Here is a 24,144-nt window from a genome sequence, read left to right as displayed (position 1 = left end):
TCTTCGCTGTGATTTCGCGCTGTCGCTACCGCTCTCAGCTGGCCACTTGCGGGCTCTTTGGAAAGCGTTGACTGTGAAAGGAAAGGTCATTCATTTGCGTGAGCAAGCGGCGAGTCACAGTGAGTTGTTGCTGCTGCTGCCGTGGAAAAATTAATTCAGGCGGGCTCAGGCAGTTCACCTCTGGTGACCACCAGCGATAAGCCGGAATCATGCCCGTGGGAACGTTCGACGCCTGGGATGCGGCGGTCATGATTAGCATCCTGGTGATCTCGGCGCTGATTGGCATCTACTACCGATACACGGGCGGCAAGCAGAAGACCACGCAGGAGTACCTGATGGTCAACCAGAGCATGACCACCTTTCCGGTGTCCTTCAGTCTCATGGCCAGCTTCATGTCCGCCATCTCGCTGATGGGCGTCTCCAACGAGTCGTACCAGTTCGGCACCATGTTCTGTGTGATAAACATTGTCTATTGGGTAAGCACACCCATCGCCGCCTACATCTTCCTGCCGGTGTTCTATCGAATGTGAACCACCAGTGTTTACGAGTACCTGGAGCGGCGCTTTGGTCAGGCCACGCGACTGTCCGCCTCGCTGGCCTTCACCATCCAAATGGTGCTCTACATGGGCATTGCCCTATATGCCCCGGCCCTGGCGCTGGAGGCTGTGACTGGGATACCACGGACGGCGGCCATTCTGGTTATAGGACTGGTATGCACTTTCTACTCTACTCTGGGCGGCCTGATGGCGGTCCTTATCACGGATGTGTTTCAATCGTTCCTCATGTTCGCCGCCATATACGCGGTGATAGCAGTGTCGGCGATTAAGGCCGGAGGTTTTGCCGCCATCTGGGAGGTGGCTGTGGAGCGGGGACGAGTGCAGTTCGACGACTTTTCGCTGGATCCCACAGTGAGGCACACCTGGTGGTCGCTCATCATTGGCGGCATGGTCACCTATCTGTCCCTGTACGGAGTCAACCAGACCCAGATCCAACGACTGCTTAGTGTGCGAAATCTGAAGAGCGCCCAGTCGGCTCTGTGGTGGAATCTGCCCATCCTGGGACTCTTGAGCTTCAGCACCATCTTCAGTGGACTGGCCATTTTCTACTATTATCGAGACTGTGATCCCCTGCTGGAGGGGCGCATCAAGTCGAGCGATGCCGCTGTTTGCTGTGGACACGATGGGTCAATACCCCTGGTTTTTCTTGGGTCAAGTTTTTTCCAGTTTCACTGTTGCTGCTTCAGCGGAATGTCGCTATCTTCGCTAGATTTCATAAGCAGGGCGGCGGCCATACTGTTTAGTGCTAGTGTATGGCTTTTCCTTGCGGCCAGGCCGAGATTAACTTGATTGGCGTCACAGATAGGGGCATTTTGCCCAGTTGGAGCTGGTGACAGAAGCAAGTCTGCTTCTGTTCTTCTCCGTCTTTTCTGTATTTTAACATTTAGAGGAGGTGGAGTGGCAGGATCAGCTTCTTGGTGCCCTGCGGAAGGGGATCCAGGAGGGGATGTGTGTGAAGTGAGCTCCTTATCAATGTCCATATCATTGTCAACGCCGCCGCGGTCCATGATGTCTCCCTTCCTTTGAAGCAGAGGTCGTGGTGGATAGGCTGGATATGAGCCTATTAGAAGATTAAACACTCCAACCTTGTACATTAAAACACTGCTGTAGCACTGTAAGGATGTGTCTTAGGCCGGGGTAAACCTCAGCGGCCCAGGATTCCTCTCCAGAAATATTTATATTTTTTGAGACGGCCAGAACATGGACGCCGAATTTTAATGAATTTTCTAGGGGGCAAAATGGCAGCGAAAAGGGGCTCGTTTTCAAAAGGGGGACTCTGGCTTCGGGAAAATGGGAATCTTGGACGGTCACCCTGGCGATGGCCAGGTGCTCCTCCGTTTCCTGCGCTCGCTCGGTTGCCCAGCAACGGCGACTCTTTCGATCGGCAAAATCTCCGCCGCCCGGGATGACCCAGCGGCGATGGCGGGCAAAATGCAGATCGAAAGGGAGAGGGGAAGGGGAAACCTAAAACGCGCGATCACCCTGGCGATGGCCAGGTGCTCCTCCGTTTCCGGCGCCTGCCCGGTTGCCCAGCAGCGGCGACTCTTCCGATCGGCAAAATCTCCGCCGCCCGGGATAACCCAGCGGCGATGGCGGGCAAGATGCAGATCGGAAGGGAAAAGGAGAGGGAAGAGGGGGAAATCTGTGAACACGTGCCGGCGGCGATGAACTCGTAGCTCGGGAAAAACCCAGCAGCCCCGATGCCCACGCCAGATCTGTGCCCGGGAGAACCCAGCAGCGACAAATCCCGCTCCCGTCCCGCTTCTCCGGCCCGGAGCTTGCCCAGCGGCCACGCGGAGTTGGTGCGGGCAACCCAGCCACCAGCTCGGCGAGTGAGTGAGCGAGAGGGGAACACTTTGGCACGCGTCAAAATAAGGGTTGGTTGCTGCTACGCGGAGTTTTATGCGGGTGCGAGAGAGAAAGGCGATGGAATTTCTGACTTCATTTTGGGTACTTTATTTTATTACTTAATTATGATGGCTACATTTTCTAATGTACGCCTGTCGGCCCTAACCTGGCCCTACGCCACACTCCAATGACCTGCCCTTACATGGCACTCGGCCGGCTCACCTGATGTTAGCAACCAGGATGTAAATCGACACACGCGGGTCCTTTTGGACTTAGCTCTACTTAGCTGTCGGTTTTGATAATCGCGAGTCGCGGAGACTGATGTCAATCGTTCACGTTTGCTGTCGCCAGAGAAGTGATCGCGGTCGTAGCTTGCAAAGCCCTTGTCGCCTCGTCTCTGCCAAAAAGGTCCGGGCAGCGCAGCTTTCGGCCGTCGGCTTTGTTATTGTTATTGTTTATGTTTTGATCGGCATGTAAATAAGCACGACCAAAACGTAAACACGCACGATCGTCGGAGGGGAAATGTCGCTGCCTCTGCCGCTGTTCGCGTCGGCAGCGGAGAGGGGAAATGGCTTCAGTGCGGTCGCTACAGTCCGTGTTGACAAAATGTATACGCCTGTGCGTTGCGGCCTAAATCTAATTTGGCCCTTCCTGGGCAAATTAACTGTGGGCTTCATGCCCGTTTAAATGTACAGTTGTGTGTGTGAGTGTGTGGCTAATCCTGACTTACTTCCCTATACTAATTGCTAACTTAACTATGACCTTAACTAATATGTACAGTATTTACATAAATATAGGGGATTGTGACATCGTCACACTCCACCCTATCTTCGGGAGGGGTGAAGAGTGATGATCACCCTCCCGCTGCGGTTAATTTGGACCCTGAAGCGTTGGTTCGCCTCCTCCTCCAGGATCCGTATCGTTCGTCTTCGCGGTGTCGCCAGGCGCCCGTGGATTCGGCGGAGCAGAGCTGCCGGCAATGTGCCGTTCGGCGTGGTCCACTCCACTGGGGCCGGTACCCAGCGGGGAGGGTTGAGGGCTCCCTCGTCGGCGTCCAACGATGACTCGTCGGACGAGCTGGATGGGCTGTCTGCCCATGGTGCGCTCCTGCGCCGTGCTCGGCGGCGTGGGGTCGGTGATGGTGGTGGGCCACTTGCCGGCGGTTGGGCAACCGGTGGGTTGCCGAGCTCCTCACTGAGGTCTTCCGCCCTTCGGCGCGCCTCTTCTGCGGCCAGCTCCGCGATGGTGGGCAGGCGGGGTCGCGGATCGCGACTGGCGGCCACCGCTGCGCATCGGGCGGTAGCGTGAGGATCGGGGTACGATCCCCGGCCGAATATCTCCTCGTAGGAGGGCGGAGGGGGTCGGCTGCGACTGGGAGCGGCTGGTGCCCAGCTTTGTAGCGGCGTAGTGCTGGGTGGAGTCCAGCGTGGGGGCGGCGATCGCGGGGCGTAGGACCAGCCACTGTCCTGACTGGCCTCGTCCTCGTCGGCCGAGACTGTCGATGTTGAGGCGTCATCGGCGGGTCCGGCGGAAGGTGGTCGCGAGGCGTCTGACGGGCGGCCCTCCTCGTCTTCGTCGGCCGAGATGGTAGACGCCGTGTTGGTGCCGCTTCCCCAGTTGAACTCGTCCCCAGGCATCTCCCCGAAACACTCTATCAGGGCGGCTTCCACCTCGCCCATGTACGGCGGGGCCCGGTTGTCGCTCGGGTGCGGTGGTGTGGTGCGCCTCCTCCGTATGTCCCGGCTGTCCTCCGCGGTGGGGTCATACAAGACGGTCGTGTCGCTGTCGTCGCCGTCCTCGCCGGTGGGGTTATAGCGACTACGCGGGCGGCCCTCGTCGTCGGAGACCAGGTCGTAGACTACGCCTAGAGGCCCGAGAGCGCCTGTTGCCGGCGGTTCCGCGTGCGGCGGGCTGTCAAAAAGGTCGCCTAGGGTGTCCTCCACTAGGCCGTCGAAATCGACCCAATCGTCGGACAGGGCGATGGCCTGGTTCCAGGCTTCCTCGGCGTCGGCGGAGGGTGCCCGATCTCCGGGTGAGGCATCGCGTGGCCGGGGCGGCGTGAGGTTGACCCGCAGGGGTCCGAAGCGGTGATCTCGTGGCACCTCCTCCTCGTCATTGCCGTTGAGCGGGGCAACTTCCGGAGGGGGCGCCAGCGGCCCGATGTGGCCGGTACGCAGGGGTGCCTGGGGCGGCATGCCCCTTAAGGGTGTTGGTAGGGGCCCAGCGACGTCGTGCTGGTGGGTCTCCTCCTCGTCATCGTCGCTGAGGACGACTTCCGGAGGGACCCGGCGTGGCCCAACGAGGCCGGCGAACAGGGGTGCCAGGAGCGACATCTCCTCTGTAGAGGGCCGACGGGGCCCGGCGTGGTTGTCGGCGGTCGTCTCCTCCCCGTTGTCGGCGGCGCTGGTGGCGTCGGCGGTTGGGGCCCGTGGGAAGAGGCCGGCGTTATGGGCGACGAAGCTGTGGTTAGGACGCGGCGGGCTTGGCCCGGCGCCTTGGAGTGCTTGCAGGATCTCGTCGACTGCACAGCACATCCAGGAGTTGTCCTGTGGTGGATGGCCTTGTCCGTCCATTCTTTGGCTGGTTGACGTTTTTTTTTTGTGGCGACGGTGGTCTGGCGAAGACGTGGTAGTGGCTCTGTATAGATGCCGGTGGTCAGGCGTCCGTTGCCTGCGGGCGCGTGGCTCGTTATGCCTCTCGGTAGGCGGGCTGGAGCTGTTGCTGTAAGGACAGAGGAGATGTGTATTAGTGTGTTTCCCTGGGCCCTACCTAATGGAGTGGGCTAGGGTTGACTGGCTATGGCTACGGCTTTTGGGGAAGAGACGCATGTTCACCCCACTAGGGGGTTCGGGACGTTGGACAGGCGCGCCTGTCAACAAGTGGCCCCTGTGAAACATGGTCGCCCTCCCTACATGGGTGCTCGTCGCTAGTGTTGGCGGCGCGGGATGGGTCCCCTGCGCCGTGCGGTCTTGGCTGCTGGCTGTGCGTCCAGGATGGTGTCGTCGGCATCCTCGATTGTGGTATCTCCGGCGTCGGTGTCTTCCCGGTGGGTTCCGGCTTCGGTGTCTGCCTCAGCCTCGTGGTGGTACGGCTTCAGCTGGTTCAGGCTGGCGGTCCGCCGGCGTCGGCTTCCTGGCATGTGCAGTTGCACGATGTTCGGCGATGGGAACTTCGCTACCCTGAAGGGTCCTTCGTATTTCGCAGCTAGCTTTGCGGCAAAGCCCTCGGCTGCGTTGGATAAGGCGTGTCGGCGTACTAGGACCATGGATCCAACTGGTGGTCTCCATGTCCTCCGGCGCAGGTTGTAATGACGGCTCTGCTCGGCGGCGGCGCGGTCAGCGTTGTTTCGGACGACGTCGAAGATGTTCCGGAGTTGTTCGCCTCGCTCGGTCGGGGAAATCTCTGGGGTGCCTCGTCCGGGGGTAACTTCGTCGTACAGCGTCTTCGGGAGTCGCGGTTCTCGGCCTTGTACCAAGAATGCGGTGCTGAATCCAGTAGTGTCCGAGACACTACTATTTATGGCCAAAGATATCTCCGGTAGGAGTTGATCCCACTCGTTTTGTTGGCCTCCATCTAAGTATTGGGCGATCATCGTCTTGATCGTCCGATTTGCCCGTTCCGTTGGATTCTGTCTCGGGGTGTAGGGCGCCGTGTGCTGCAGCTCCATTCCTAGCGACTGGCAGAACTTCTGAAATGAGCGGCCGGTGAACTGCGTACCGTTGTCGCAGACAAATGTCCGGGGAACACCGAATCGGCTCAATATCCGCTCTCTGAAGGCTCGTTCCAGATGTGTGGCGGTAGCTTTGCGAAGCGGCACTAGCTCCACCCACTTGCTGAAGGCGTCCAGGAATACTAGCAGCATCGTGTTGCCCTGTTTCGACCGCGGCAGTGGGCCGACGAAATCTGCACATAGGATGTGGAACGGCTCCTCGACCTGTCGAGTAAACATTTGACCTGCGGGCTTTTCTTGGCTCACCTTATATCGCTGGCAAGTGGGGCAACGGCGGACGTACCGAGCCACCTCGCGGAACAATCCAGGCCAGTAATAGCGCTGGGCCACGCGAGTGCTGGTTTTCCGGACTCCTAGATGACCGGCAGTGGGGTGATCGTGGCACTCTTCGAGTACTCGCTGGCGATAGTCTGCCCCTACGCACAGCTTCCAGGGCGTGTACTCCTCCTCCTCCGGCCGGAGTCCAAGGCGACGATATAGCTGGCCATTCTCCTCTCGATAATCCGGAAACTTCGCTGGTTCGGTTCGAATCCTCTGGAGCATCCTCGTGATCCACTTACAGTTGACTCCTTGTACCTCCGCTTGCTGCACTATGGGCAGCGGTTGGCGAGAAAGGGCATCGGCCACTAAGTTCTGGGCCCCCTTCCGGTAATGGACGTCGTATTGATACTGCTGTAATTCCAGTGCCCAACGAGCAATCCTCCCTGTTGGATTGTCGATGGAGTTCAACCACTTCAAGGAGTGGTGGTCTGTGAGGACTTCGAAGCGGTATCCCTCGATGTAACACCGCATCTTCCGAATCGCCCAGACGATGGCGAGACACTCCTTCTCAGTCACTGAGTAGTTCCTCTCAGCAGTGTTGAGCCGGCGGCTGGCGTACGCTATCACCCTCTCGTTTCCATCGATGGTCTGTGTGAGTACGGCTCCGATTCCGTAGTCACTGGCGTCAGTTTGTAGCACAAACTTCTCTGCAAAATCTGGGCAAGCTAGAATAGGGGCTTCGGTCAGCAGCGTCTTCAGCTCCTGGAAGGCCTGGTCTTGTCTTTGGGTCCATTCCCATTTGTGGCCCTTCTTCAGCAGCGATGTCATGGGTGCCACAACATCGGCGAAGTTCGGCACGAAGCGGCGATACCAGGAAGCGATTCCCAGGCATCTGCGTAGCTCCTTCAGGTTCGTCGGCGGTGCGAGTCCTCGGATCGCAGCGACCTTGTCCGGATCCGTGTGAATTCCGGCTTCGCTGATCACGTGACCTAAGTACACGATGCGGCGCTGAAAGAAGTGACACTTCCCTCTGTTGAGGCGCAGGTTTGCGCGGCGGAGGCGTCTGAAGACTTCTCCAAGATTGGCGACATGCTCCTCCAGTGTGGAACCGATGACAATGATGTCATCCAGATATGCAAACGCATGGGGTTCCATATCCGGACCGATGACCGTGTCTAAGGCGCGTTGAAACGTGGCGGGAGCGGAGTGAAGTCCGAAAGGCATGACTCTCCAATGAAACAACCCTCTTCCGGGGACGGTAAACGCCGTGCACTCCCGGCTGTCCGGGGCCACTGGGATTTGCCAATACCCATTTTTGAGGTCCAACGTCGAGATGAATTTCGCGTTCCGGAGTCGCTCCAAGATTTGATGGATCCTCGGAAGCGGATATGCGTCCGGTACGGAGTTCTCATTGAGCTGGCGGTAGTCCACGCACATGCGGACTTCGCCATTCTTCTTGGCCGCGATTACGATGGGCGCGCTGTGTGGGCTTTTGGACGGTTCAATGCGTCCGTCTCGCAGGAGTTCATTGATCTGCTTATCAATGACGGCCCTCATGGCTGGATTCCTTGGAAAGTACCGCTGTTTAAGGGGTCGATCGGTGCGCATGAAGATGCGATGCTCTGCGATGTGCGATACCCCTGAAAGAGTATCAAACTTGGCCAGTTCCTGGTCCAGAAACTCCTTCACCCAAGGCTCGGGGTACTCCTGCGTCTCGGGTTCCTCTGTCTGGAAAGAGACCTGATCCTCTGTGGGATGACTCACCGAATTGACGGTTCCGCATAGGGGCGGGCTTGGCTCCGGCGTTTCCTCGACGTGATCCTGGAAGCGGACACGTTTTGTGGAGGTACGGAAGGGATTCCGTTGCGCGGCTGTGGCATCTGCCACGGGCAAAGCCTGTCTCCAACAGGGCGGCTGGTTCTCCGTCGCTGGTGATGCTGTGTCTCGAAACTGTGCTCGAGGTGAGGTACTTGGCTGGTCGTCGGGATCGGAGCATGGCTCCCTTGGCTGCCTTCGATGGGTAGAGCGTGGCTCTCCTTGGGCTGGCGTCTGTGGCTTCTCGGCGTGGGTGGAGTGTGACTCCGTTGTCGTCCTTCGCTGATCAGAGTGTGACTCTGCATGATGTGCCGTTGGTGGCTCTTCGGATGTGGAGCGTGGCTCCGTCGATGTGCTTCGTTGCTCAGAGCGTGGCTCTGAGTGGTGTGCCATGGATGGCTCTTCGTCGAGGTTGGAGTGTGACTCCGGCGATGTTCTTCGTTGGTCAGAGCGTGGCTCTGCGGGCTGGTCCCGTGGGTTGGAGCGTGGCTCCCTTCGCTGTTCAGAGCGTGGCTCTGTTATTGGTCTCCGCTGGTCAGAGCGTGGCTCTGTTGTTGGTTGTCGCTGGTCAGAGCGTGGCTCTGTTGTGGGTCTTCGCTGGTCGTCCGGTCGCAGTCGGAGGGTCTGCCCGCCGCATAGCAGGGTTGCTCCGATTCCACAGAGGAAATCCATTCCTAGGAGTATGTCGTCCAGTGCGTCCGACATCACGAGGAGAATGGTGGGCGTCCGTTCGCTTCCGAGGTAAATATTTGCCGCCAGAGCTCTGGTCAGCTCGCGGCATGTTCCGTCTGCGAGTTTTACCTGGGTACGGATGTCCCGTGTGTTCCTTCCGTTGTCCAGCATTTGAGCCAACCCTTCGCTAATAAAGCTGTGGGTGGCTCCGGTGTCCAGGGTAGCGATAAACCGTTGCCCCTCCATGTGGATGGCAGCGCGCATGCGTCCCTGGTACTGATGGAGAGTGTCTCCTATTGGCTTCGGGGATACGGAGGGTTCCTCGGGTGATTCCCGGTCACACGAGGCCCTTGCCCGTTTCCCGACGGTGGCTGTCGGCAACAGTCAACCGTCCTGCGTCCTCGTTGGCCGCAATCCCAACAGAATAGGATCCGTGGGTTCCTGCATTCGGCTTCGAAGTGCCCGGCTTGGCCACAGTTCCGGCAGGCGTTGCGCACGTTGACGGCTTCTGGTCGGGGTGTCACCGCGCTCTGGCTGGTGCAAGCGTTCCGGCTAAGGGAACCGTTGAGGGCGTTGCCTGAAGAGGGCGCCTGTTGAGGTCGTCGAGTGGGCATCCTGTCTCCGTCTGCTGCGTAGTTGGCTCCTGTGGCCTGGCGTTGAGTCGGGATCCGGTTCTCGAGCGCTCTTCCGCCTCGGCTGCGTGTCTCCTCGTAATTGGTCACGAGGTGCGTTAGCTCGGTCAGCGTACGGAAATCCTGCCTCCGGGTGTAGAGTTGATACTCCGGCAGCATATTTTCATAGATCCTCTCCAGCTCCTTGTCAGAAGAGAATCCGGCCCGGCGCATCTGCAAACGGATGTCGATAAGGTACTCCTTAAATGGTTCGTTGGGCTTCTGGAAATGCATCCTTATGTCATCCTCCAACCGCTGATAGTATCGCGGTGGCAAGAAGAAGTCAAGGAACTCCCGGCGGACCTCGATCCAGCTGGCTTGTTGGAGTCCGCTCGTGCGGAACCAACTTTCGGCTCGGCCGGCCAGCAGCACCACCAGGGCTTGGGCCAGATATCTCCGGTCGATCCGGCAGGTATCGGCACGCTCCCCGATGTGCTCTATGAATCCCAGAGGATCCGTCGTTCCATCGAACGAAAGGCCCCACTTGGTCATCCGATCGATTAGGATTGCTCCCAAGCCGGCTTCACTCGGGGAGTGCGCAGATCGCGCAGGCTCTTCCGCCTTCGAGCGTCGCCCTGTAGCGGGTGACGTGCTACGCGGCAGAAAAAGTGAGGGTGGCACCAGCGATGCCGACGTGGTCGTTTCCGGAGAGATGAGAGACGGATCCAGCGGTATCGGCGACTTGACGTCGCCGGTGGGTGCGTTCCCGAACCGGCGCTCCAGCTCGTCGAGCCGATCCTGGATTTCCTTGGAATTGCTAGGCTGCCGTGCAAATGCTATAAGCCGCGCGCGTTGCTCGTCCACCGTGCCGCTTCGGTCGAGTTCGAACTCGCCTAGGATGGTTTCTAGCTCCATCTTCTTGCGATAACTTATCCAAGTGACGCCCATGGTTCACAGGATACGCGGAGAACAAAAGGATCAGAAATAACAACGGGTCTCGAGAGAGTGGAAACGGCGGGATACCGTGGCAACGACTGGATTTTATATTGCTCGACGCGAGTTTGCGGAAATGGATCTCGCAGGATCCGTACTGTGTGCACGTATACCCTTGATTCGGATCTCGCAGGATCACTGGGCTTTTGTCCCGAGAATTTTACTTTATTATATCTTATTGGTGTTTTATTTATTCCAATCTTATTGTTTATTCGTTAGTATTTATTTATCCTTATTATTTGAATTTATTATTTTATATTATCGATATTTTTAGTTATTCGATTTCGAGTATTTTCGGCGATCGATTATTATTATTATTTTAGTATTTATCCTTCGATTAATTTTTATTCGATCTTTTTCAGTATATTTTTTTTTCTCGGCGGTTATTTTATTTTATTCAAATATCCTGGATTTATTTAATTTATTTTTATATTTGAATTTATTTATTTATTTGATTATTTTATTTGGATTTATTTTTATTTGATTATTTTTGGTTGTATTTATTTTTTTTCGATTTATTTTAATTTTTATTGTTTCCGTTTATTTATTTGCATTAATTATTTTGTTTATGAAATTTATTATTATGTTCTCGGCGGCAGGAACTCGCAGGATTCTTTTGAGGGTTCGCGGGTGTCCTTAACGTGGTTGAAGGATATTGAAAATCTTCCCGATGTGTGAAAGGATACGACGATGCGTGCGACGAGTTGATTTCAAAGGGTTCAACGAGGTGGTTCTGCGAGGTGTATTCTATGAGCTTATCTTCCGAAGTGTGTCCCTCCTAGCGAGGGACCCCTGTATATATTGCTGCCTAAGCTAGCCGACGCTGCTGCCGCGGGCAGAGCAGAACTGGAGATGTGTGTGGGCCACGTGTGTGTGTGTGCTTGCGCGAAGCGTCCCTCTGCCGGCGTTGACGCTGGCAGTGACGTTGACTACGAAAACGAAATCTGGCGTAACTGTACCGCTTGTTTTGGCGACGATGCGTATGCACCAATGGCAATTTACCACGCGTTTTTTTCTATTCCCTTTCCTCCTGTACGAAATCTGGCGTAACTGTACGTCGCGACATGTGGGACGAAAATTTCTTACACTCGCAAAAACGAATGTGCTCTGGTCGAAAAATATGTTTATGAAAAATATATTCCCTGACATTAAATTTTCTATCCCCGTCCTTTAGAAAACTAAATTTCCCTGCTTTTACCTTCGCGAAAAATGTATATTATATTTTTTTTTTCTACTAGAAAATTCTGGTTTTTCGGCCAGTGGGGCTTTAATCCACTGAAAAAAATTTATCCTAGCTGTCCTGACCGGTCCCTGCTCGGGCGCCATCTGTAAGGATGTGTCTTAGGCCGGGGTAAACCTCAGCGGCCCAGGATTCCTCTCCAGAAATATTTATATTTTTTGAGACGGCCAGAACATGGACGCCGAATTTTAATGAATTTTCTAGGGGGCAAAATGGCAGCGAAAAGGGGCTCGTTTTCAAAAGGGGGACTCTGGCTTCGGGAAAATGGGAATCTTGGACGGTCACCCTGGCGATGGCCAGGTGCTCCTCCGTTTCCTGCGCTCGCTCGGTTGCCCAGCAACGGCGACTCTTTCGATCGGCAAAATCTCCGCCGCCCGGGATGACCCAGCGGCGATGGCGGGCAAAATGCAGATCGAAAGGGAGAGGGGAAGGGGAAACCTAAAACGCGCGATCACCCTGGCGATGGCCAGGTGCTCCTCCGTTTCCGGCGCCTGCCCGGTTGCCCAGCAGCGGCGACTCTTCCGATCGGCAAAATCTCCGCCGCCCGGGATAACCCAGCGGCGATGGCGGACAAGATGCAGATCGGAAGGGAAAAGGAGAGGGAAGAGGGGGAAATCTGTGAACACGTGCCGGCGGCGATGAACTCGTAGCTCGGGAAAAACCCAGCAGCCCCGATGCCCACGCCAGATCTGTGCCCGGGAGAACCCAGCAGCGACAAATCCCGCTCCCGTCCCGCTTCTCCGGCCCGGAGCTTGCCCAGCGGCCACGCGGAGTTGGTGCGGGCAACCCAGTCACCAGCTCGGCGAGTGAGTGAGCGAGAGGGGAACACTTTGGCACGCGTCAAAATAAGGGTTGGTTGCTGCTACGCGGAGTTTTATGCGGGTGCGAGAGAGAAAGGCGATGGAATTTCTGACTTCATTTTGGGTACTTTATTTTATTACTTAATTATGATGGCTACATTTTCTAATGTACGCCTGTCGGCCCTAACCTGGCCCTACGCCACACTCCAATGACCTGCCCTTACATGGCACTCGGCCGGCTCACCTGATGTTAGCAACCAGGATGTAAATCGACACACGCGGGTCCTTTTGGACTTAGCTCTACTTAGCTGTCGGTTTTGATAATCGCGAGTCGCGGAGACTGATGTCAATCGTTCACGTTTGCTGTCGCCAGAGAAGTGATCGCGGTCGTAGCTTGCAAAGCCCTTGTCGCCTCGTCTCTGCCAAAAAGGTCCGGGCAGCGCAGCTTTCGGCCGTCGGCTTTGTTATTGTTATTGTTTATGTTTTGATCGGCATGTAAATAAGCACGACCAAAACGTAAACACGCACGATCGTCGGAGGGGAAATGTCGCTGCCTCTGCCGCTGTTCGCGTCGGCAGCGGAGAGGGGAAATGGCTTCAGTGCGGTCGCTACAGTCCGTGTTGACAAAATGTATACGCCTGTGCGTTGCGGCCTAAATCTAATTTGGCCCTTCCTGGGCAAATTAACTGTGGGCTTCATGCCCGTTTAAATGTACAGTTGTGTGTGTGAGTGTGTGGCTAATCCTAACTTACTTCCCTATACTAATTGCTAACTTAACTATGACCTTAACTAATATGTACAGTATTTACATAAATATAGGGGATTGTGACATCGTCACAGCACATAATCTTTATAGGAGACACCTATACCTAATTCACGCTCTCTTGGCAATTAAAGATCCCAGAAGCAAATGCTCTTCTTTTTCGTTCTTATCAAATATATTAATCATATATTATCTGCCCATAACCTCTAAATAAAGTATATAAAATAGCATTATAAGCAACAGTGCTGTATAAACTAAATAAATACAACAAGTTATTACTACCACACATTTCTTCCCGACCTCTCTTGATCTTATTGAAACATTATAAAATATGACTGAACTCTATATCTATAACTCTCTCTCACTTCGAAGCACTGAAATGACTCATTTAAATACAAAAATGATTTGCAAAATATTAAAAACACAAATTTCTAGGGCAAGCTTAATGCGAAATTATTTCTTCCCATTGTAGTTTCGCCATGTTGTTCTTACATCTCTGTTTTGATTGGCTAAACGTTTGTCACTGATTTTGCCTGGCAAAATGGCCGACTGCAAACGTCCACCATGTCACCTATGTCGGCCATCTTTTCATTTTGCAGCCTTTTGTGGCATTCCGGGTAAACATTTGTTTTTAAAAACATTATTTTTACGTTTATATATTTCCTTTTAATTTTTTTCTATTAATGTGACCAGAATGGATCGATTTTTAATGATCCAATTGTAAACTGCAAGGGAATACAAATTTCTGCGTGCCCGTCTTGTTAATTTTGATTTTTGTAGTTGTTATTGTTTTGTTTTGTTCCTTTTTTCCATTGTTGTTATTTTTAAGATATTATCATTACATTAAAGTTTTTTTTTTAAATAAAATTATGAAAAAAAAAAATTTTATAAAATTTTAAAAAAATCTATAATTGTATAAAAAAACTATATTTTAGATTTAAAGTATCTAATATAATAAAAACAATAAAAATTAATGATGAAAACACAAGTAATATTATGTTTGATTAGATTTGCCTATACTTATTATTTTTGCAATTTAACAGTTACAGTTTTACATACGCACATAATAACAAGTTAAGTTTGTTTTTGTTGATTCTGCTCGCTTGAGAGAATAAAACCAGTAGAAATCTAATCAATGTTGCCTTTTTTAAAAATAAATGTTTTCCCGGAACACGACAAATCAGTTTAAAAGGGCTGCGAAATTAAAAGATGGCCGACATAGGTGACATGGTTGACGATTGCAGTCAGCCATCTTGGTAAATGCATCACCAAAAAATGTGTAAGAGGATGAATATAACAATAAAATGGTGGAGACTTGTAATGGATTTATCGGAATGAAAGTAAAAATTGAATTTATAATAATATTTATCTCACTAATTAATTCGCTTAGTTGCCATGGATACTATTCACTAATCAAACCAAAACTTCGTAGCCAAATGAATAACAATTAATACATTTTGAGCATAGTTTGGGTTTGTTTCAAAACTTATTTATTTTTCCTTAAAAATTATAACGATAAATATTGATTTAAAGTCCAAAGTCTAATACATAAAGAAAAAATATTGCCAAAATCTCTCATAATATATGAAAGAAATATAAACATTTTTAAATATTTTCTAAGCTGTTGCCAAAATTTTGTAATTTTAAATATTATAAATGTAAAAAAAAAAAAAAAAAATATGCAGATTTATCAATCTTATAAAAATAAGAAGGTTATACGTATTCAAATAATAAATTAAACTTTTTATATGAAGTTCTTTTAGCTTTTTTTTTACAATTATTCTAGAAAATTAAGTGATGTTCGATTAAGGTGACATGGCTGACGTTTGCAGTCGGCCATTTTCCCAGGCAAAATCAGTGACAAACGTTTAGCCAATCGAAACAGAGTATGAGATGAAAGAACAAAATGGCGAAACTCAAATGGAAATAAATAATTTCGCATTAAGCTTGCCCTAGAAATTTGTGTTTTTAATATTTTGCAAATCATTTTTGTATTTAAATATATGGCATATGGAAATTTTTAAAGCCTGAAAAATATATATTTTTGTATTATACTAATTATTATGTATTATACCCTTGTAGTTTTTTCGCTTACTACTCAGATACAAAGATTCTTCAAAAATTGTCAAAATTTTCTTTATTTAAGTATGCAATTTGTGAAGTTTTTAAGGAATTAAAACTAAAATTTAATTTAAAATTCCTGTTTCAATTATTGAAATTCTTAAAATGGTTAATTTGTGGTTCAGAGCAAGAAAGTTTACGTTCCCGGAACTTGAGTTTGATTTGTGATCTCAGTCGGAGTACCAGATATGTGAGTACGCTTTTGATGGGATCTATTTACTAATTATGCAATTTAAATCGTATTTATATACAAATAAGTTTGTTCTATATATATAAAACTAACCCTTTAAATTGTGGGTGGGGTGTTGAGCTGGCAGGTATAGATGTGTGTGAATATCACCCTGTTATTAGTGAGAAGGTATTCCGTGGGAAAGGGTGGGTGATCGTAAATTCTTGAATTTGAATATACCCCTTAATATCTTCAAGACTTTCCCACACCTCATAAAAGAAAAAGTTGTGTGAGAGGGTGGATAATCTTAAGTGTTTCAACCCCAACTATCTCATATGTAGCATAACTTGTGGATGTCACCTTAAATTAACAGCATTTCCGGGCGATAACCTTTCTAATAGAAAAGGCATGTGAACAAAATGACAAATTTCAAGAAAGCGTTAGAATTTAAACATACCCCTTTAAGACTTTCTCACGCACATTCATAGAAATAAGGGAAATGGGGTACTTTCTAAGCCCAAAATGTCATCTTCGAAAATAAATTTTGGGAAATGGTTTTAGTTTAAAAAAACTATCGGAAAATTCTTCTCGGTCTCCAATCAATTTTTTAAAGTGAAAACTTAAGCAAGTGTTTGAAAAAATATTAAAAGAACAAATGTGTGAATAAAACGATGCTTATATAACAAAAAGGAAAATTAAAAAAAAGTGAAAGTAAACTGAATGTAAATAGTGCTATGCTGTGCTGTTGATTAAATCAAAAATAATACAAACAAAAAGGAAAATTAAAAAAAGAATTCAAACTGAATGTGAATAGTGCTGTGTTATTTAACAAAACAAAAATTTATACGAAAATTCTATAATAATAAGTAAAGCTCATATCTCAGAGTAGATGAAAATACGTTGAAAAACAACGAAGTTAAAATTTTTCTATTACTTTCCCTATCGCTCCTATGGCAGCTATAAGATATAGTCGTCCGATTCATAAAATTTATACCAAAATTTTGAAATAATACCAGAAGCTCATGTGTCAAAGTAGATTTAAATACGTTGAAAGTAGAAGGGGAATCTAACAGCTAGGCCAGTTTTATATTAATTGCTAATCAGGGTCACTAATTAATTAAATAGGGGTGATCTGACCCCTGTCACCTTAAAAGGGTAGGGTAATAAAAATTGATTAGGGTGTGATTGAATGATTGAGGACACGTGAAAAACGTGTGCGGAAGCGGTACCGCCCCGAAGACGCACTCGATACGGGAGCGAGGGAGCGATAACGCACACGATACGGCTTCGAGTGCGTATGCGAGGGAGCGATATCGTTCGATCCGCACGCGAGCGGGAGCGGTACCGCCCCGAAGACGCACTCGAAACGGCTCCCACACCAAAAGGGGATGGAGGGTGAAAAGGTCAGTGCGATCCTTAAAGGGATGAAGATGACAGCAAAAGCCGCTGTACACCTGCAAACGCACAATGCAATGAAGAGGGAGGGATGACAAGGTCAGCCGAGATTTTTAGCTGTGATAAATATGTTGTCAAAAGGTTACAGCTCATTTATCAATGGGTGGGTGAATGGGGAGAAAAGGGTACCATTGACCGAGATTTTCGGTGTTGATAAAAAAGGATCACTTTCCCTTTCAACAAAGGACACATGCCAACGAATGCTTACTAAAAAGGAATTGAGGGATCGTCTAGCAAAAAAGGTAAGCGATCTCACACATTTACAGAACCTTCTTTTTCTTATAATGAAAAACAAAAACAAATCTTGAAAGATCATGAGTAAATTTAGTCCTCTCAGCGACCCTACTCTTATAAAATGGTGTGGGGTATAAGTACAAACGATCAACTAAATGACAACTACCCAAGATAAAATAGTCGGGTTCCTTTCCATTACGTTAAATGCAAAAACTGACAAAAAATGTTTGCATCTTATGCGAATGATTTCGGGTCTACGAGGAAAATCCTAGATCCTCAGGATTCACTTACAGTTTGTGCCCCGAACAATTTGTACACGCCGGTGTTTACCTTCAAAAAATTATAAAACAAAATTTTACGTTTAAAAAGTGAATAAGTGTATGTAAAATTGGTTTCAAGAAAAAACCAAAAATTCAAAAAGTGGAATTTGTTTACATAAAAACCAACATTGAAAAAATATAAAACATTAAAAATAAACTACAAAAAATTTATTAACATTTAAAAATATAGTCAACCTTAACATTATCAACAACAAAAGCAAAAATATAAAAAATTAAAAACAAAAGAAAAAAACAAAAACGAACAAGAAAGGAAGCTAAATTCGGCACGCCGAAGTTTGTATACCCTGTTTAATTTCCACAAAGATGAAATTGAATCAATAATGAGTGAGTTCCAGGAAAGGGACAGCGGATGGACTCTAACCCGCATAATTAGAGTCGAGTTAAATATGTTAAAATGTGACCCATTGAAAGGAAGCGGACCCTTTAAACTACCACAAAAACTTCAAAACAAAAATGCTGTGATTAACGTCCAAAACAAAGACGAATATTGCTTTAAGTGGGCAATATTGTCCAGCTTTTCGAAAAGCAAAAAGCCACAAAGATGTTCAACATATAAAGTGAACATTTCATCAAGCGTGATTTATGTAGGACCATACACGAAATTAGATTTCTCTGACTTAAATTTCCCAATGGAAATACGTGAAGTTTGCAAGTTCACTGCTCAAAACCCACACATTAGCATAAATGTGTTTGGGTATGATGAAAAACTGGGTAAAGTGTTTGGACCACTTTTTTCGGATGCTGTCGAAAAGTAATTCCACATCAATTTATTATTTGTGGATGGACCAACTGCCAACATTCCAGGACATTTCGTCTGGATAAAAAATATGTCAAGGTAAGTAAAATAAACAAAATTAAAAAAAAAATAAATTAATAAAAATAATCAATAAATAAATAAATAAAAAAAAAATATAAATATATATACATTCTAATTTGTATACTAATTTATGGTTACTTGAACCAAGCTAATATGTTGCACTTTATTAAAACACGAGAAGGGCTTCAGTTTAATCTATATTTTGTACTTGTATTAGATGATAAATGTAAACGAATTGAATATCAGTGAGAGATCTCTTTTTGGTGGGCTTTCGTAGCGTGGGTTTATGAGAGAGAGTGACCAGAGTATCTTCTTAGATAAATCTCTAATCCTGGAAGTCCGGGAAGTTTCCCGGCAATGCCAGATGGCAAAGCATAAGTCCGGGAAGTTTCCCGGCGATGCCAGATGTCAAAACATGATCGCCACAAATTAAATTTATATTTTTATTTATAGACTACTTACATCATAAATTGGGAATCAAAGAATTCAACGTATGTTCTGTAACATATGTTTAAGCTACTCAACAAGCGATGAGAGGTTTGAAAAGCATCACGAAGTCTGCAGCAAAGTGGTCACCACAGGACCTCATGTGAAAGCCACAACGCTGGAGTTTTCAAATTATCATCGTCAACTGGAGGTCCCTTTTACAGTTTACGCAGACTTTAAGTGTATCCTGGAGCCTGTCTCAATAGCAGTAAGTGAAAAATCACAAATTGTAAATAAGCATATTCCTATTTCATTTGCATACTATATAAAGTGTGCATTTGATTCTAGTTTAGATAAGTTAGTTTTAAAAACAGGTGGAAATGTTAGTCGCACTTTCATTGAAAATTTAACGTCCGATTTGTCCGAGATAAATCAAAATCATATGTCAAAAATAATACCATTATCAATGAGTCAACAGGATGAAATAAAATTTGCGTCCGCTATCAATTGTCACATATGTAAGGGTGAATTAGGAAATGATAGAGTGAGAGATCACTGCCATTTCACAGGCCAATTTCGAGGTGCAGTTCATAACGAGTGTAACTTAAAATATAAAACAGGTAATTTCATTCCCGTGTTCTTTGACAACCTTTCCAAGTATGATGCACATTTGTTTGTGAAAGAGTTCGGGGAAACAGAAGGAGAAATACGTGTAATTCCATGCAATAAGGAATTATATGTATCAATATCTAAATATATACCTGTAGGAAATAAAACCCTAGAATTTAGATTTTTAGACTCTTTTCGATTCATGTCCTCTAGTCTAGACACACTGGCAAGTAATCTAAATGATAATGAGTTGAATGTATTAAAATCTCAATACCCAAATAGTGAAGACTTTACCCTACTTCGTCGGAAAGGTGTTTTCCCTTACGAGTATTTAGACTCTAGTGATCGATTAAAAGAAGTTTCTCTCCCACCTCGTGAAAAGTTTTATAGTAGTTTGTGTAAAACAGAATGTTCTGAGGCTGATTACGCGCACGCACATAAAGTATGGACACATTTCAAGTGTGAGACCCTTAAAGGTTACTAAGAATTATACTTTAAATCTGATGTTTTATTGTTGTCCGATATTTTCCAAAATTTCAGAGGAATTTGTATGCAAATTCATGGGCTCGATCCTGCTCATTATTACACAATTCCGAGTTTGTCTTGGGATGCCCTGCTTAAAACTACGCAAAGTAGCCTCGAATTACTGCAGGATATAGACATGATACGATATATTCAGAAAGGGATTCGAGGAGGGTTAGTACAAAGTACGCATAGGTATACCAAGGCAAACCACAAATACCTTAAAGATTTTGATTCGAATAAAGAATCGGAATATTTAATGTATATGGATGCGAATAACTTGTATGGTAGGGCCATGTCCGAGTCCTTACCTTATGGGGAGTTTAAGTGGCTAGAGCCGGAAGAAGTGGTTTTGTTTAATGTTGAAAACATTAGTGAGGATAGCGAGTATGGGTATATTCTAGAAGTTGACTTAGAATATCCATACTCGCTTCATGATTTACATAACGATCTCCCTTTCTGTCCAGCCAATAAACTCCCCTCGGTTAATTCTAAAGTTACAAAATCGATTGCAGATTTACATAAGAAGGAAAAATACATTATTCACTATAAGACGTTACAACAGTGTATGAAGAATGGATTGAAACTTAAAAAGATGCACTTCATTATTCAATTTAAGCAGAAGCCCTGGTTGAAAATATATATTGATATTAATACAGAACATTGAACCAGGGCTACAACTCCGTTTAAAAAAGACTTTTTCAAGCTCCTAAATAATTCAATTTATGGAAAATGTCTTGAAAATATTGAAAAGCGCGTTGATATACGTTTAATTAGTGAATGGGCAGCTCCACCCATTGGACCGCAAGACGGACGTCCAAGACTATGTGCGAGGGACTTAATAAGTCGTTCAAACTTTCATAGTTTTAAAAGTTAAAAAAAAAGTTAAAAAAAGTTTACAGACAAACTTTATGCAATTCAATTAAAGAAATTACATAACGTTCGTGATAGGCCGCTATATTTAGGATTTGTGGTTTTAGAATTGTCGAAATGGAAAATGTATGATTTTCACTATTCATACATAAAACCTACATTTGGGGATGCGCTAAAACTTAATTACATGGACACTGATTCACTTATTTACTCAATAAAAACAGAAGATTTATATGCAGACATTAGAAATGATGTCGAGTATAAATTTGATACATCTGAGTATTCAGATATTCACTTTATAATTTAAAGCAGTGTAATAAGAAGCGGTTAGGTTTCTTTAAGGATGAATTGAATGGTAGGTTAATGGCAGAGTTTGTAGGCTTGAGGTCAAAAATGTATGCTTATTAATCTGAAAGTGTAGGTAATCAGCCCCAGAAAACAGTGAAAAAGAATAAAGGAATAAAACGTAGATGTTTACAAAAAATTACATTTGAGGGGTATACAAATTGTTTGTTTACTGGCCAGCAAGAATGTGATACAATGTACATGTTTCGATCAAGAGGACATGAAATAAGTACAGAAAAAGTTCCTAAAATTACATTAGATAATAAAGTTGATAAAAGAATAATATGTGATGATGGAGTTTCAACTCTAGCAATAGGGCATTATTCTACAGTAGAAAATAGAATAAGGAGTGAAATCGCAACTTTGGAAGCTCAGACAATGGTTTGGCGTAGCCAAATAGAGAGCTCTCAAAGACCTGAAACTAATAAAATATCACTTAAAAGAAAGATAGAAGAAAATGAAAGTGTGACTATCGAAAAAATGACCCACTTAATAGAGCATTATGCTTCAGATTATTATGCTTAGAAATTCAAAGAATAACAAGAAACATTAAAAAAAAATAAAATAAAATAACAATAAAAAAACAAATGTAAAATATGTAAATAAAACAAATTATTTAAGCTTGTAATAAAATATAATAGTAATTTATTTAAAAAGGTTTAAATCTAAGATATTAAAATTAAAAATAAATCCTATGTAAATAATACTATATTTAAGAATTTATTAAAATATCATAAATAAAAGAAAAAATAAAATGAAACTTTTCAAAGTGTTTGAATTATTACAAAATTTCAGATGTTTCATTCCAACTATCAGCAGTTTTTGGAAAATTGAGCCAGCGGACAAGAGCTCTGTTACCCTTTCTTTTCAAGACTTTTTCAACTAGGTATTCATCTGGGAAACTAGTTTTTTTCAGTTCTTTACAAAAACCACCCTTAATTGGATTAGAATTTAAATCCTCCAGTAAGTATGTCACAGGATTAGTATTTTGTACTTTGATAATTTTAAAGATTTCAGTGCTCCAATTTGGCGTATATGATTTTTCAAAAACTCCTTTATATTTCGAAATTCGAACATTATTACCAATTTTCAGTTTGCCACCTGTAAACATTTTTATGTTATTGTATACAGTTTTTAAAATATGATTCTCATTCTCGCTGTTTACATCTATGGGAGCCATTTTTATTGTTCTATGTGTTGTATTATTATAATTGTTTATTAACTCTTTGTAAATGTCAATCCACTTATATGTCCCATTGAAAGAAAACTCTTTCCACATGAGTTCATTTAATGTTCTATTAAAACGTTCAACAATTGAAGCCTTTAGTGTACTAAATGTTGAATTTATATCGTTTCATTAATGCTTTAAAGTGTGAGTTAAAGAACTCTTTCCCATCATCCGATTGAAGATTCATAGGTACTCTTCCCCAAGTTTTAAATACCTTTTCCATGGCCTCATTTACATCTTTACCAGTTTTTGATTTAATTGCTTCACCCCATGCAAATTTTGAGAATGCAAGTAGTAGGATATCCTCAGGTGCGGGCCAGCTTTGATCTTTAATCGTTAATTAGGGTCATTAATTAAATAGATAGGGGTGATCTGACCCCTGTCACCTTAAAAGGGTAGGGTAATAAAAATTGATTAGGGTGTGATTGAATGGATTGAGGACACGTGAGAAACGTGTGCGGAAGCGGTACCGCCCCGAAGACGCACTCGATACGGGAGCGAGGGGGCGAGGGAGCGATAACGCACACGATACGCCTTCGAGTGCGTATGCGAGGGAGCGATATTGTTCGACCCGCGCGCGAGCGGGTGCGTTACCGCCTCGAAGACTCACTCGAAACGGCTTCGAGAGGGAGCGATAACGTTCGATCCGCGCGGGAGCGGGAGCGTTACCGCCCCGAAGGCGCACTCGAAACGGCTTCGAGTGCGTATGCGAGGGAGCGATATCGCTCGACCCGCGCGCACCTGTGTTAAAGAAATTGGAAGGACGAACGAGTGCGGTCCTTAAAGGGATGAAGATGTTAGCAAAAGCCGGTGTACACCTGCGAATGCACAATGCAATTAAGAGGGATGAAAAGGTCACAGTCATCCGATATCTTTAGGAGTGATAGAGAACTTGTGTGTGCTACCTTTCAACCAAAGGACGGCCACTGAAGAAGCAACCGAAAAAGGGATGGAGGGTGAAAAGGTGATAAACTGCATTCATCCTTTCAATTCCCCCATATCATTCGCAACGTGCTGTGATATGCATGAAGGCTCATGTCTTCATCTTAGAAGAGCCGACTTTAGCATAAGGGTGGGGCGGTATGGGAAAAGGTTCAGTCTCATACCCATTTCACTGATAAAAAAGTCTGAACATCGAAAAAGGAAAGTAACTCCTCCATTCATTCTAACTCGCAATGGTATGAGGCGCCACACAAGAAAAAGGATCTTTTTTCCAGTCAATCGTGACGAATGCAAAACTGGATCAATATGTTGGAAACTCAGGTGAATGAGACCATAGAGCATTAATGCAGAGTTCTAGACTTTCACTTTTAGTTTGTGTTCCAAGCGACTTCATCACGCCGGTCTTCCCTTCAACTTGAAGAAAATCAAATGTGCTAGTGAAAATTGAACAAAAATCAAATTTAAACATTTTAAACAAAACAAAAAATATAAACATTGAAAATCAAAAACAAAAACTTTTTGTTATAATTCCAAGTGATTTCAACACGCCGGTCTTCCCTTTGTCTTAAAGAAAAGACAAAAGTGCAAAAAACAAATAAACAAAACAAAATAAAAAACATTAAAAAAAAAAATAAAATAATAATAATAAATAAATAAATTTATTTTATTTCAACAAACAAAATCATAATAACAGCAAGATGAATTCGACAAACAACAACAACAGCAACATCATCAGCACCAGCTCCACCTCCACTAGTAATGCTGGTTCCAT

The 24,144-nt window shown here is 46.0% G+C and overlaps 1 protein-coding gene and 1 pseudogene across 1 annotated transcript; one reads left to right on the top strand and one right to left on the bottom strand.

Moving 5' to 3' along the window:
• The first annotated feature begins 209 nt into the window (after window positions 1-209).
• On the top strand, window positions 210-1,266 carry LOC121502087 (putative sodium-dependent multivitamin transporter; annotated as a pseudogene).
• A 174-nt stretch (window positions 1,267-1,440) lies between these two features.
• LOC121502742 (uncharacterized) lies at window positions 1,441-4,978 on the bottom strand. The gene is made up of 2 exons (XM_070288538.1): window positions 3,263-4,978; window positions 1,441-1,605 (listed from the first exon to the last, which is right to left on the bottom strand). The coding sequence occupies exons 1-2, from the start codon at window positions 4,976-4,978 to the stop codon at window positions 1,441-1,443; spliced, it is 1,881 nt and encodes a 626-aa protein (XP_070144639.1).
• Between the last annotated feature and the right edge of the window lie 19,166 nt (window positions 4,979-24,144).

The sequence above is a fragment of the Drosophila kikkawai genome, chromosome X (assembly GCF_030179895.1).
Source record: "Drosophila kikkawai strain 14028-0561.14 chromosome X, DkikHiC1v2, whole genome shotgun sequence".
Classification (NCBI taxonomy): Eukaryota; Metazoa; Arthropoda; class Insecta; order Diptera; family Drosophilidae; genus Drosophila; species Drosophila kikkawai.
Note: the sequence above shows the minus strand (reverse complement) of the source record. Positions and strands in the feature narration are given on the sequence as shown.

Coding starts and splice junctions, on each gene's coding strand:
- LOC121502742 (XM_070288538.1), bottom strand. CDS start 4,978: ATGGACGGACAAGGCCATCCACCACAGGACAACTCCTGGATGTGCTGT. Junction 1,606..3,262: donor AAATTAACCGCAGCGGGAGG/GTGATCATCACT, acceptor GCTCATATCCAG/CCTATCCACCACGACCTCTG.